This window comes from Zonotrichia albicollis, chromosome 1 (genome assembly GCF_047830755.1).
Source record: "Zonotrichia albicollis isolate bZonAlb1 chromosome 1, bZonAlb1.hap1, whole genome shotgun sequence".
Classification (NCBI taxonomy): Eukaryota; Metazoa; Chordata; class Aves; order Passeriformes; family Passerellidae; genus Zonotrichia; species Zonotrichia albicollis.
The window spans coordinates 131,538,136-131,552,903 of record NC_133819.1 but is presented as its reverse complement, the minus strand read 5'-3'; the positions used below and the strand labels follow the sequence as shown (position 1 = coordinate 131,552,903).

The 14,768-nt window shown below is 36.2% G+C and overlaps 1 protein-coding gene across 5 annotated transcripts in view; it reads left to right on the top strand.

The window, feature by feature from the left end:
• Positions 1–14,768, top strand: part of VPS13B (vacuolar protein sorting 13 homolog B) — a 431,489-nt gene that overhangs the window by 358,524 nt on the left and 58,197 nt on the right. For all 5 annotated transcript variants that reach the window (XM_074554422.1, XM_074554431.1, XM_074554441.1 and 2 more), the window contains exon 40: positions 9,236–9,432. In XM_074554422.1, the coding sequence (XP_074410523.1) occupies positions 9,236–9,432 (197 nt within the window). The remainder of the gene's footprint in view (positions 1–9,235; positions 9,433–14,768) is intronic.

Below are 14,768 nucleotides of genomic sequence, written 5' to 3'. Positions count from 1 at the left end.
TGGATGTTGTTCAAAATTACTGTATTAGTCATATTACTACTATATAAAGATTCTATACCATGTTTTTTTATTTCTCTACTTTGTGAAGAGTTGCAAGAAACCTGAAAAGAAGCAATTATTATTGAACATACCTGATCATAAACTAGAAGTGTAACAAATGCCATTTATTCTAACGTAGGTAACCTCTTTCTCAGCAGTAGATGCAGTGTTTCTGTTTGTGCATGAGTACAAAAATGGGTGCAGGTCATCACATACACAGCTGGTCTGTGTAAGAGGCCTGGAGGTTTGTTGTAGCTTGAGCCACTTACCCTTCAGATGATCTGCAGGCGAACAGATTTTCTGATCTGAGTTTTGCATGTTTTCCAAAGTTCAGACTCTGTCTATTAATTATAAGTATTGTCTTCATTTTCTTGCAAGGAAGGAAATGGAGACTAAAGAAGTTGGAGTCTTAAGCAGATGTTGAAACAGAGCCTGTTCTCTTAGGGAATTCCAGCTTTAAATATTATTTGTGAACTTCTTTGCCTGAGAATAGGATTATCTCAGACTTTACTGTTTTGTTACTGGTTTGTGTGTGTATAATCTTAATTATTTTGCTGTGTGATCTTAGTGTTCCCTGCATCAAGATGAGACTGTATCGTTTGTCCTAGAGTTTCCCTGTGCAGTCTGCAGGGAGTTAAGCGTAACTTGTTGGGAATGTTAATGGAAGTTGTGCATAATTTGCCTGTGCATCACAGTGAAATTTACCCTTAGGGGTTACTGAGCCAGTGAAAACTCTACCGGGTGCCAGAGGACTGACAAAACCATCAGATTATCTTAATGACAGATTTACACTCTGCCTGTGTTCTGTACTCTTCCGATTTTGTGACTCTGATTTATGAAACTCTGCAAACCCGAGTCCTTCCGGCTGTACAGTGACTTTGTGGTGCTTCTCATAGGGGTCAGGCTTTGCTGTGGTGAGAATGTGTGGTCAAAATAGCTCATATACTGAAAATTATAAGGTACATTTTGTTAATAGACTGCTAACCTCAATGGTCAGAGGTGACTAAGTTTCAACATCATAATGCTTGTATTATTAAGAAATACTGAAGCCTAGAAAATTAAAAACCTTAAATGAAATGTGGAAGATAGTTCCTGTATCAGAAAGAGACAATAAAGGGTGTTGAAAGAAGTAGGTGAATCCCTAATGTAAGATCTCCAATCTGTATACTTTTGTTTCTCAATGCCTGAAACAATACATTACGAGCTAATAAATTAAAGAAATATTGTTACTTTTGCTGTTCAAAAGGCAAGTGATCATCACATAAACTCAGTCTCGAGGTGAATGACAATTAGTATAAAATTTTGACACTTAGCAGTACATGATTTTCCTGTTTAAATTTCTGCAGAAAATCAGTTATAGCCCAGCGCTGTTCTGTGCTTTCTTTAAAAAAAAGCTGTTAGTGTGTTCAGAGTAATTTTTCCATAATGAAAAAAGCCAGTATCTGTGACAGATTACATTACTCCACACACCTGCATTCGCTCTGAACCTGCTAGCCTGATAAATTGATAAGTTAGTCATATGTTGTTTTAAAAAGGCAAAGAACGTAGTTCCTAATAAAAGAATGCTACATATTTCTTCTAAAAGGTTAAAAAGCATTTCTCAGGGCTCTTAAATTACCATATTCTGATACCAGGGGAAAATAAAACCTGGGCTTAGAGTCGTGTTTGTACTTAGAGGGCTTTCCGGACAGGAAGGCAATCTTGATGCAATTCAGTAAGCCACAATACCAGTGGGGCATCACAGGTGAAAAAATTGCAGCTGTACCCCTCACCACAATGTATTACAACTGTACAGTGGAATATTTCCTGTACAGAAATAGGGCTTGGTTAACTTTGTTTCCCAAGAGTAGATCACATTAAAATGTTATAAAATCATGATTTCCTGCATTTGAATACTTGCGGTTTCTCAACTGGTTCCAATATTACAAAAGGTTTTTTTATAGCTTCTATTAGTTGAAGATGTATAGAAGCTTTTTTCCAAAGTCAGCTAAAAGGAAGTTATGTATTTTTAAAGAACAACTTTTCTCAGAAGACAAGAGTTTTCTTTCACATCTTTTCATTACAACTCTATTTGATATTTTTTTTATAAACTGCAGGACAGATGTAAATTTAAATAAAATGAAATAAATATACTAATAGAACTATTAGTATATATGTTTAATGGAATTGAAAGAGCCATGGTATATATTATTATTCAGATTGTGAAATAGTAGTTATTTTTATTAGTCAGCCAAAGACCTCAATATAGATAAGGGAAAAAGTTAAATTAAGCAGATGTTGCATATTAAATTTTAGAGTGAGTATTTGTAATTTAAATGTCCTAGCTTTAGGACCAAATTTAGTTTTTAAAAAATTTGAAGAGAAGCAAAACAATTCTGAGAAGAAATTATATGACATAGTTTTGAAAAACATCTCCAGTTGGGGTATCTGATTTTTCCAGTGTTGAAAATTACGAGTGTACCATAGTGGAATATATTTTACTGCCTGAAATATATAGGTATGCAACATTCAAACTGCTGTCAAAATACAGAAAGCTGTAATAAAAATACAAAGGAGGCTGAGGTGGATGGGATAGTTTTTGTACAACTAAATAATTTTAATCCTAGTACTACTGCTAATCCTGAAACTACTTATATGAGGCTATATTTTTACCTCACTGTAAGTCATCTCGTTTTTTTGGTGGTTTGGTTGTTTGGTTTTTTCTTCATGAAATGGGGATATTGGTGGTCTGTAGCTGTGCCAGGAAAGTCTGTTTTCTACACAGATACGATACAATCTTAGTTCTGAGGAAGGTTAAAAATATTATCTAACAGGCAAGTGGTTTGTAGCATGATTTCACACTGTCAATCACACAAGATATACAGGAATGTGGATGTTGAAGTACCCTACATTTGCCCAAAATGTAGGTGTTCCACTGGTCAGATTGAATTGTGTATGTTGTGTGAACCAGGTGTATTGCAACATTCTACTCTATTTAATATTATTTTTCTTTTGACCATATTTTCTACATATTATATTATTTTTTCTGTAGAGTTCTTTTGCTAGTTTTATATAAATAATACTTCAAAATCAAATTTAAAAGTAATGTTTCTGGTATATATTGCCAAGACTTTTTTCCTTATAAAAAACTGCATAAAACTTTTTATTTCCTGCTACTGCAACTTCTGTTCACCTAATGAGAGAATTATATTTTTAAGACAGTTGGCCCTAAACCAGTAAAATATCTTAATAAAAGAATAACTTTATTTCAGAGCAATCAGTTTATTCATGCTCAGGAAGCTGAAGTAAAAATTGCAGTCTGGGTTGGTGTCTGACTCAGAGTTCCAGTTTGTGTTGTGTTCTGCCTCATTCACTGAGGTGGCCCTGCTTGGAGAAGATAAAACACACACACACTTCCTGTCTTCTGGGTGCATTTTTTGTGCAGTAGTTGTTTCTGGACCAAGAATAGCTGAATTTCCAAGAGGAAGCGCCCACGATCTGAGGGACTGAGATTCAAGAAATGAATATATCTTCTGTAAAAGCTTCTTTTCTAGCAAATACATCAATCAAAAGGAAGCATCACTGAAAGAAACATTAGGCACCCAGCTGTTAATATCTGTCTTTCTTTCTCAACTGGACAAAATCTGTTTTCCAGCCTAAGATATTTAGCATGTATTTAGTTTTAAAGTTCACATTTTTTTATACTGAGTTTTAAAATCATATGCTTCAGTAGTTAATACTGAAGCATAATACTTTTATACAGCCTTCATTCAACAACCTCAAAGTAGGCCGATGGCTGTAGCTTTTTCCTACAGACAAAAAGATGTTTATTAAAAACATGGGATTAGTTAAGAAGTGGAGATATTTTAATAATTTCTCTCCTAGCTGGAAGTTGTGTCCATGTCTGAGACCTTTTAGCATTCTGACAAAATGTATATTGAATAATAGGTATTATTATTTATGGTGACATGGCAGGTTGGGGAAGTCCACTGATGCTGGCTCTCTGCTCAGCTGTAGAAATGTACCTGTGGACAGATAAGTGGTGTGCACCCAGCACTTTTCAAATCCAAATTAGCCAAGAGTCCCAAAGCTGGGAGGATAACATCAGCTCACAGGAAAATATAGAAGCATGTCATCATCTTGAAATTCTTTGAAAAGCACTTAGGGGTCAACACTCATCTCTCTATCAAGTCTTAGTATTACCCAAAACCGCTAGTGGGGAAAAATGAAGTATCTGTAAAACACAAGGATGAAATTAAAAACACAGCAGTAAAAGACTGTGTAGCATTTCCCCTAGTTTCCAAGTAGGAATGAAATTATTCTGGTACTGGTAATGTGTGACACAATATATGATGAATAAGAAAAAACACAATGACATTGTTGTGCTTTAGTGGGACTACTTCGTGTTGGTTACTAAGATGATACTGTCTTGCTGATAGGTTAACAAGTGTGAAGGAAATTATTTGAAGTATGCAGGGTTTTAAGAGGCTTTTCAGGTTTCTCATTGTTTGGCCTTTTTTGGGGGGGAGTGATGTGTGTATTGGAGGCTTCAGCTCTGCTCAAATCAGAGATGTTTCTCACATGTGTTAGTGTAATATACATGAAAATTTTTGTCTTAAAACAGAGGGAAATGAGATTCAGAGAAAACAGGAATCTGCTCTCTTCTAACTAAAAAGGTTTTTGCTCCAAGGCAATTGTTTCTGAACAGTTGTTTGTTTGTGTCGCGTACTTTGCCAATACACCATTTTCCTCCTTCTTCCAAACACTGCCATGCCATTTTCAGATCTCCAATGTCTACAGTTCACAGCAGTAAAGAGAAACAGGAGCAGCCTTCAATTTCTCTACTTAGAGTTTGAACTGTTTCATACAGCTTTTCATTTCTGCTTCTGACTTCTGTTGTAAAACAGAGATGCTGCTGAAAAATACATCATTTGACTGTGGTTTTCCTCCCTCTTGCCATAGTCATCCTTCTAAATAAGTGTGTTTGCCGCAGTGTGTGGTTTTTTAGCAAAAAAGAACTTGGGGATTCTTGGTTAAACCTGAGCTCATGGTTAAATAACTTCTTTGCGTGACAGGTGAATACTATCATTGCAATTAAAACTGTCTTTGAGAGCTATGGAAGAGGACAAAAAGCTGCAGGGAAGTGTCTGCTGGAGAACCAAGCTTGTTGTTTAGCAAAAAAATTAAATTTGCTTTGTTTGTGTTAGCCTTTATAGAGACAGGCCTAGTGGTCACATTTTCTAAGAGGTAACAGTTGTATGAATTATAGCTTAGGTTTTGTTCAAATATTTTGAGGTAAAACCATACTTAATTCGACACGTGGGGAATTTTTTTGTTGCAGCTAGTTCACTTATTCCCACTGCTAATGACTCAGTTTTGGAATTATAACCCCTTTCCAGGCTTTCACAACTATTATTTTTGGCAGCTGATACTGCCCAGAGCTACCATCTTTCCTTAAACTTATCCAGATCAGGCATTAGTAATAAAGCCCCTAGAAAAAATAAAGCTAGATATGTAGAAATCAAAGATTCTAAGTCAATTAAGTCTTTTGCAAGCTTCAAACTAGAAAGCTTACAGTTTGTGTAGTTCCAAAGCATGAGCTGTATTTTGTATAGGAAATCACATAGTGTGTGTCCTTGATTTCTTATCTCCAATGTGCAGATGACACTTTGAAACAAATTGTCTCTTGCTCTGGTAGATTTCTTGACATATTACAACATAGTTAGAAAAAATTGTAAACAAAATAATGAGGAATAATCGTTTCTACTTGCTGACCAGCCTGCATTAACTGTTCAGTGACGTTGTTCCTGGCTACTCGTACTGCTGAGTTCAGCAGTCATTCCTGTGCCTTTCCAGATTTCTCATAATTCACTTTAGAAGTTGTCCTGCACTACACAGGATCGCAGGATGGGTACAGTGGAAAGATCTGCAGTGGGTCCTCTGGTCAGACCTCCCTATTCCCTATCCCAGAGCACATGGCACAGGATTGCTTCCAGGTGGTTCTTGAATATCTCCAGGGAGACCCTACAATCTCTCTGAGTCACCCACACAATAAAGTTCTTCCTCATACTCAGATGAATCTTCCACTGTGTTAGTTTGTACCACAGACCACAGCCCGAACAGTTACAAAGTTATTACTTCTTTGTGGCATAATTGTTTTCATCATTATACTTTGCCATCTTTTCCTCAAGAGGAGTTTCAATACATCTACTACCTAATGAGTGGGTGGAAATACTGAAGTACCTTTTTTTTGATATAGACAGGATGTGTGAAATCCAGTTAAGGTTTTTTCAAGTTTTGCTCTGCCTTTTTTTGAATCTTTATTTTTAATTTTCTATATTATTTTCATCTATCCTTATTGATAGTTTTATGGGTTTTGTATTGTAGTGCCACTTAAAAAATTATCTTACTGTACTCTTGAACTTGTTCTTCCAACTCATTAATCTAGTGGGAATAGAATTCATCATCCTGCTTAGCCTCTTTTAAAACACCCGTTACTTTCTATTCTAATGCAATTTTGTGAGATTCTCATTAAGGAAAGGGTTTTGTATTGAGATGTAATCTAAGAGAAATAAATATCCTACATATGATAGCTTTGTGCGACTTTCATTGCACACACTAACATTGATAAGAAAAGGTAATTCAGATTTTGATAGACATTAGGAAGTGCAAGACCAAACCAAGTATTCAAATATATTTAATCAGGTTCCTAAAAGAATGCCAAGGTATTTTAAGGACTGAGATTTAAAAGTATGCAGAAATAAATATGGCTGTATGTAAACTATCTATGCAACCATGAAAGGCTGCAGCCATTTGTCAAAAATGACACACATCCTTTTATAATTATGTAATTCCAAAACTTCATGCTATAGGAAGTATGCCAAGTATTACAATGTTTAACTAAACTGAAATGTTTTATCACCAGTGGAGATTGGGAAGGTTTAAAAAGAGAAGTATGTGAGTGTGAATGGCTCCACAATGTAGTATAAAAGACAGCAGATGATGGAAGAGGCTCTTTGTGTGTTCCTAGTTAACATAGGGGAGTTCTTGGGGTGTATCCAATGTATCCATAATTGGAGGGTAGGAACATTGCTGTGGTAGTGTAGCAGCCTTGAGTGTTTGTCCATAGGCGTTAAACATTCAAATAATTTAACACTGAGAAGTTCTGAAAAAATAACTAAAAGTCTAGTGGCACTGAGAGCAAAAATAATCACTATAGCGTGACTTTGAATATGGACATAAACTTCATGTGGTATTTCTTATTGCTGCTGTTGTGCACAGCACTATTGTACAGCTAGGAACAGAGAACCAAGAAAGATGTTTTCTGGCTCATCAAGCCCAGCCTTCTCCCACTGGGGCAATGCTTGTTATTTTCTCCATCTAATTAACAAATCAAGTTTTTCAAAGTAGCACCAAGGCTCTCCTTGCACATCCCCATCTTTTTTCTGTACAGTTTCTAGTCTTACACTTTATTCATAGGGCAGCTCAATTTTGGCACAAAATTTCTATAAAGCTTTTTCTATTAAATGTTTCTGTCCTGAGGTGTCTGGATAGCACAATTATGTTCCTGTTGTTTAATTTCATTTAGTCTTCAACTTTCCACAGCAAGAGTTAATACAGTTTTAAGATGAAGAATTGGAAACATGACATACTTCAGATGAGTCCCCACTGATGTCCTATGCAAATCAATTAATATTTGCCCCTCACTTTTGGAAATATCTCACTTGATGTCTCCCAAGATGGTATTTGCTTTTTCCAGGCTTCATCATACTGCCTCACACTTTTCCAGATGACATTTACAGATCTTCACCTTTCCCAATTGAATATGCAGCTTATAAACAAATGTGTTGTTATCTTTACACATATGACATGTGGGTTTTGATGTTAAATCAATCCCTTTTTCTCACATTCTAGTCTTCAAAATTAAATCAGCTCTCCTGATTGACACTGCAGTGGTACTCTCTTTTATATACATTTCTGGCATCACAGGTTTACTGACAGTTATCAGATTTTTTTTTTCGGTCCTACATCTTGGAATAAAAAAGTTTTAGAGACTGTGGTTGCTTTTTTCAGTCTTCACATATCATTGTGGTTTGACAGATGTAGTTAAAATCCACCTTTCAGGCTCTGTGGTTCCACATGTTAATTCCTCCAGAATTCTTTGGTGATTATTTATGTTCCTTGGCCCTTCCCAGCTTGAACCATTGAGCTCCCTGAATTTTCCTTCTTAACCTTCATTCCTGTTAATTAATCAGCTTAATGTCATCTCCATCTGCATTTTAATCTTTACTGAATAACAAGGAAGAATGCTCACAAAACTTTGTCTAAATTTACTTGCATCTCTGCCATCTTACTTTTTTCTTGGTCATTTATATATGTATGTCTATACACAGGGTTAAAACAGGTAATAACACATACATATGCAATTTTTTCTTACTATTTGCTTTATGTCAGCTTGACTTTTAGTAATCTTGAGCATGTACAGCTGCCATACCTGTGGATTTCTGCATCTTAATTCTAAAATCTTCATAGCTGTACTGAATTTGCATTTGTTTTAAATTCATAAGTGGATTATTTACAGAATTAAATTTAGGGATGTAATTAAGCAGAAGCCACTATGTATTTATTTGGTTTCATTTGCCTTTATTTGTCTAAATAGTCCTTGAAAGAAAAGATAAAGTGCTTAGAAGTGCTTCATTATTTCACCCAGGGTTTTTAGCAATGTGTTGACCCACCACAAAGTGTTGTGTTGTCCATTCTAATTTTTTTCTCTCCATCACTGATTATTTTAATAAACGTATATTTTGTTATGTAATAAAACTAAAACAATGAGTATAAAAAAAACTAATTATAACTAGAGTGTCTTTGATACTATGATGTGTAGACATCTGATGGATTTTTTGGCTGCATAATACAAATAATGTTTAGATTAATTGTCTTTGTTATTCATGGTTTCCATGGTTTCCTGTGGAACAAGCAGCTATTTTTGTACAGAGGAAGAGAAAGTTGGAAGTTTTAGTCTGCAGTGATGTTCTAAAAACGTTTTCATTTAAGTCAAGACAGCACAAGATCTGAATAATGGTTACAGTTAAGATTTTCTATATGACCATTTACTTTTATTTAGTTTAACTAGTTTTACACTTTTAGTGTATAGATTAAAATGAATTTTATTTGCATTCAAGCACTAAGTAATTATTCCTTCTCCCTTTTATCACAGGTTCCTTGCAGCTTGGAGTACTGGGATGAGCTTCAGAAGTCATTTGTTGCATTCCGGGAGTTCAGTCTGTCAGAAAGCAAAGTCTGTGAGCTGCAGCTGCCCAGTATCAGCCTTGTGAAGGATCAGAAGGAGCTCATAGCCTCTGACCTGTGGAGAATTGTTCTCAACAGCAGCCAGAATGTGGCAGATGACCAAAGGTAATTTTAAAGGAGGAGGGAAAAAAACATCTAATGCTACACTCCTGAGAAATCTGTTTCAAGCGGCTTAGAAATTAAGATACTTTAATATGTGATAAGAGCAGTTAGTCCTGCACAAGATTCAGACTGTGGCTCATCTCCACACAAGGACATGGAGTGTGCACAAAAAGAGCTTTCCTCTAGGTTCATAGGCAGCCTGGCAGCATCATAACCATCCATTTTTTTGAATACAAGGCTTACCGAAAAGTGCAGACAAAAGAAGGCTTAGGTGTAAAACTTACATCCATCCTATGGATTTAGTCATAAACATTCTTCTCCCATGCAATACTTTTACATCACCTTGAGTCTCTTCTCAGTGCAAGTCAACAACTATTTTAAAGGTATTGGACAAAATGTTATTTCAGTAGTATTGCATTATTATTCACACAGATTACTTACTATGCTAAAAGAAAAAAACACTACTCAGTGCTTTTTAAACACTGGGGATCCATTTTTCATTATATTTGCAACTGGAAACACTGTGCAATGACAGATACTCACTCTGTTTGCATTCATTCCATTTTGGTTAATATGTAGAGTAAAAGAAATAAGTATAAGTTCTGTCCAGAAACAGCAGTGGAATTGCTTTCAAAGACCTGCTTAACATTTTATATTTAGAGCAGAAAACCCAAAATTACTCTCTTGGACCATTGGTATTTGCTGATTCTTGCTGCTTGTTTATGAACCCAAGCTTCAATGAGTATGTAGCATCCACGTATGTGTTGAATGAAGCTACAGAATTCAGAGAAATCAGAGAATATGAGCATGGCTAACAGAATCAATGAAGAAAATTAAACATCTGGTTTCCATTAATAGTATCAGGTTGGAAATGATTTCTTGATGTTAATTGTGAAAGAATGCATTTTCATCATTGAGAAGTTAAGTGTTTTAGACAAGGTTAATTCCTCTGAATGTGGGACCCTGGCAGAATTGCCTTCCTGGTCAGCTTAACACCACAGAAATGTGAACTCGGTGGGAACTGGAAATGATGTAGTGAAATTTAGTAGATTTTTTTTTCATCAAGACATTTAGCACTGTAGTCATGTTTATTGTTTTCTGCTGGAATAGGGTTTGTCACTAGATGCAGTGTTTCATTCAGGGAGCTCTGATAAGCTAATGAGCTGTAATTGTTCAGAAACAACAGGAATTAAACTGAAGCATTTGCAGTTCACTCACAAGGATAGCAGGAGATGAATGAGGGCAGCAAAAAACATTTACCTCACTACTGAAGCATTTGAAGGTAAATAAACAGAAGAGAAAGAGGGAAGCCAAAGGAAAGTTCCTTGAACTGACACCTACCTGTCCAGAGGCTGCAGAGTCACTAGTCCTGATACTTTTATTAGTCTGAGGAATTCATAATAGCTTTAAGAACTGTAGCTTATACCTACATGAACGAACAGTAGACTGGGAATTTAAAGATTTGTATAGGTCAGGGTGAGCTCCAGAAGCCAAAAACCTGTGGGATATACAAGGAAACCCTCTGATTTCAATCAGGAGAGAGAAAAAGTTATATTCCTTGCCTCAGCAGTGTTTTTAATTTGGAGGCATGGGTTTGCTCTCATGACACCATACCTGGAGTACTGTGTCCACTTTTTGGGGCCCCAAACTTAAGAAGGATGTGGACCTGCTGGAGTGATTCCAGAGAAGAGCCACAAAGAGGATCAGAGGACTGGAACATATCTCCTGAGACTGAGAGACTTGGAATTTTTCGGTCTGAGGAAAAGGTGGCTCTGAGGAGACCTTAGAGCAGCATTTCAGAACCGAAAGAAAGCTGGAGACAGATTTTTACAGGGACAGGTAGTGATAAGGGGGGTGGATTTAAGCTGAGAGAGGGCAGGTTTAGATGATGTATTAGGAAGAAATTCTTCACTGTGAGGGTGGTGAGGCACTGGAATGCGTTGTCCAGAGAAGCTGTGGATGCCTCATCCCTGGAAGTGTTCGAGGCCAGGCTGGGTGGGACTTTGACCATCCTGGTCCAGCATAAGTTGTAACTGCCCTTGGCAGGGGTATTGGAACTATGATCTTTATGGTTCCTTCCAACCCAACCCTGTCTGTGGTTCTATGATAAATATTCAAACTGATCTCTCTCACTTCAGACAAAGCTGCACTGCAAGCTTTCTTAAGGATAGCTGCAGGAAGGACTGGTGTGGAAGAAGTAGTTCTGAGCAGTCAGGAGTGATCCTTCTCAGAAAACCTTCAAAGGTCAAAACAAGAGCAGCTGTTCCTCAGGTATGAGGCTTTGACCTACAGTGTTTGAGGCACAGTGGCTTTTTCTTGGAAACAGAGCAAACATGCCAGTGATATATCACTGACCTGGAGGTTTTGAGACAGCGCCCAAGAGCTGAATGTGTGTGGTTACAGCCACAGAACAAATTGAAGGTAACAGTTAAGGTCTGAGGGATCACGTTCTGTTAAAGGAAAGCCTCATGTAGGAGGTGGTGACAGAAACTGTGGACTTGAAGAGAAGACAAAACTTTCTAGATGTCTAGTGGCTCATAGGAAGTCCATGTTGGAAGTAACTTTGTTGAAAATGTGGCTTCATCAAACATACTGCTGCTGGTACGGATAATTTCTTCTCAGCAAACACTCTGAAATATGTTATAGATTCGACTTAACCAAAAAATCCCCAACTTTCTTGGTTTTGAGAGAGAGGCAGTGCCCATGTTGTGGTAAATGTCAAAGTCTTTTTCCTAAAGCCAGCATTTAACATGGGATTTTGCAGACTTGTGGGAAGAGCCTCAAGGCTTAATGCCAGTGATGAGTGTTAAACTAGGGAATTCTAATGCTGAAGGATATGTGAGAGGAAGAAATAAAGGCTGTATAAAAGTTGAACCTCAGTTTTCCTTTACACTCACAATAATTTGATGTTAATTACAGACTGCAACTGTATGATTGGTTAACAATTATAATACACTACTAATTGTAAAGCGTAAAAATGCTTAGTCTTGTTCAAGTTTATCTTCTTAGTTTGATGTTGTATTTTGGATCAGACTCTAACCACTGCCATATGCATGCAGCTGCTGCTCAATGATAATATTTTTTCTGAAAATTCTGCAGCATTTTTTTTGTGGTAACCTCTGTGATATGCTAATTATTATAAGCAGAGAGCTGATCCATTGTGGTTTTGTACTTTATTACTGATTCCTAACATTGGTTATAAGATCCAAAATTTAGGTGTCTCATGTGACAGGAAAACAATAAGGTTTGTGAGAAGATGTAGATTCAGCTGATACAATGAGCAGTAGCTGATAGGGTGAAATAGAGCAACCAGTAATGAATATGGGAATATACAAAGATGTCATGGTTCAAATCCTGTGGTATGCAAGTCCTTCTGAGATTGGTCAGGAGCTAACTGGAAGTATAAAAATCAGAAGCTGTCTGGTGAAGGGCATAATATATACATATATGTTGTTTATTTTTGAGAATTTTGTATCCCATTCATTATTTCTATGTATGTATAAAGTTTGCACAAACATTTATGGAAGTTTATTCAATGAATGAGCAAATTTGAAGTACTAAGTGAAAAAATATAGCATTTCTTTGGGGATATAGTACAGTGTTTGTGAAAGAAATCATAGATGGCATAAATGACTGTTTATGGAAGACCTTAAAACAGGGGATTACAAAAAAATTATCACAAAATAAATTATTTTTAGGGGTTGTATTTGCCTGTTACAGGACTAACAAACAATAATTGAAATTACTTTTTAAGCTCTGTTTGGTTGGTGAGACACTGAAGCCCCTTCCTGGTTTGGTTGGGAAGATTTATAATTCTTTTGTTTAAATGGGTTGCATTACAAGATGTTTTATATATTTATGCATCTTCTGTGTAATTTAAACAGTATTTTTATAATTACTGACATATTAACGTAAAATAGTAATTGAAAGTGCCTTAAGATACAAACCATGAAACAAGTAAAAAACTTCTAAATAAGCCTTAAATTGCTACTTTTTAGAAATTCAAGTGAGGAATCATGATCATGTTTCTTGCTAATTGTTTCAGCTTTTATTCAAAGTAAATGATGTACTGGATTTTGACCTCTAACAATTTGGGTTCAGACCAGTATTTGAGTCATAAATTAAATGAGTTAAGTGGTCTCTTTCTTCTTCCCAGTGGATATTTTCCCATGTTGTAGTTTCATCACAAATGGCAGTTTTGGTTTTAATATTTCTCTCTTGAAATAACAAGAATAATGCAGGTCACTGCTAAGTCATTGTTCTCAGTTGCCATATGTTTAACTTGAGCTGCTTTGCATGATGTGAAATATCATAATTTATATGACATCAAATGTAGATATTTTCCATTTTAAGTATTCTGATATTTTCCAGCACTTAAAAAATAAAGAAAAAAGAAAAAGAAAAAAAATCTGGTAATAAAGTCAGATCACTTTTATTTTTAATTTCCGCTGATTTTACCACATTCCTCCTTAAGCATGATGTGCCAAACACAAAGCAGTAGAATCTGGTTCTTCCTCTTCTTTCAGAGCTGAAAAATTGTGGACAGTCCACACTTCATTTTGTAGCTCGAAGGAAGCCAAGAAATGTGGGAGTGTTTTTGTATTGTATTCACTTGATGAACAAATTTTGATTGCCCAGTCACATCTTCTCCTGATATTAATGCTCCCACTGTCATTCATCAAGACTTAATAGAAATTTTCCTGTATTTTCAGTTAGCACAACTTTATTTGCTGTTTGTGCACAGCATGCAATAGAGGGCTGCAGTTTTTCATTTTTGTGCTCTCTGCAAAATCAAAGAAAGTGGCAATGCTGCAGGTCTGAGGGAAGACCACCTAGGCAAAAAATTTTAAAAGTATTCAATTTAAAATCAGGGTCATGGTAGTGACTACAATACCTCTGTAAAAACTTTATTTATATTATGACTTTTTATTACAGCTGGGTTTTTTTAAAGAAAATACTATAATAATTTGATGGCTGCTTTTAGTATATTTTGTACTCTAGCTGGTTTATACCATTACTGTATTCTTGTACGTGGGGACTATAATTCTGAATGGTTTCAGGTTGAGTAAAAATCAAATGGAGCCCCTCACAGATAAAACAATTACACTTCAGAAAAAGTCTGGGCAGATGGGAAAACAGTGGTGAAAGATATTGTTGCATTTCTTTCCAGATGGTTCCTAGAAGGCTATTTGCTCTCTGTAGAGACTTTACCTTCTTTACCATCATGGTTTAAGATGCACTGTCCTGCTCCTCTCAGCCCTCCACTGCCAGCTCTTGTCCCTCCCTGGCAGGGGAGAGGATGCAAGGCCAGTCCTGTCCCATGGGGCTGCACTGTCCCA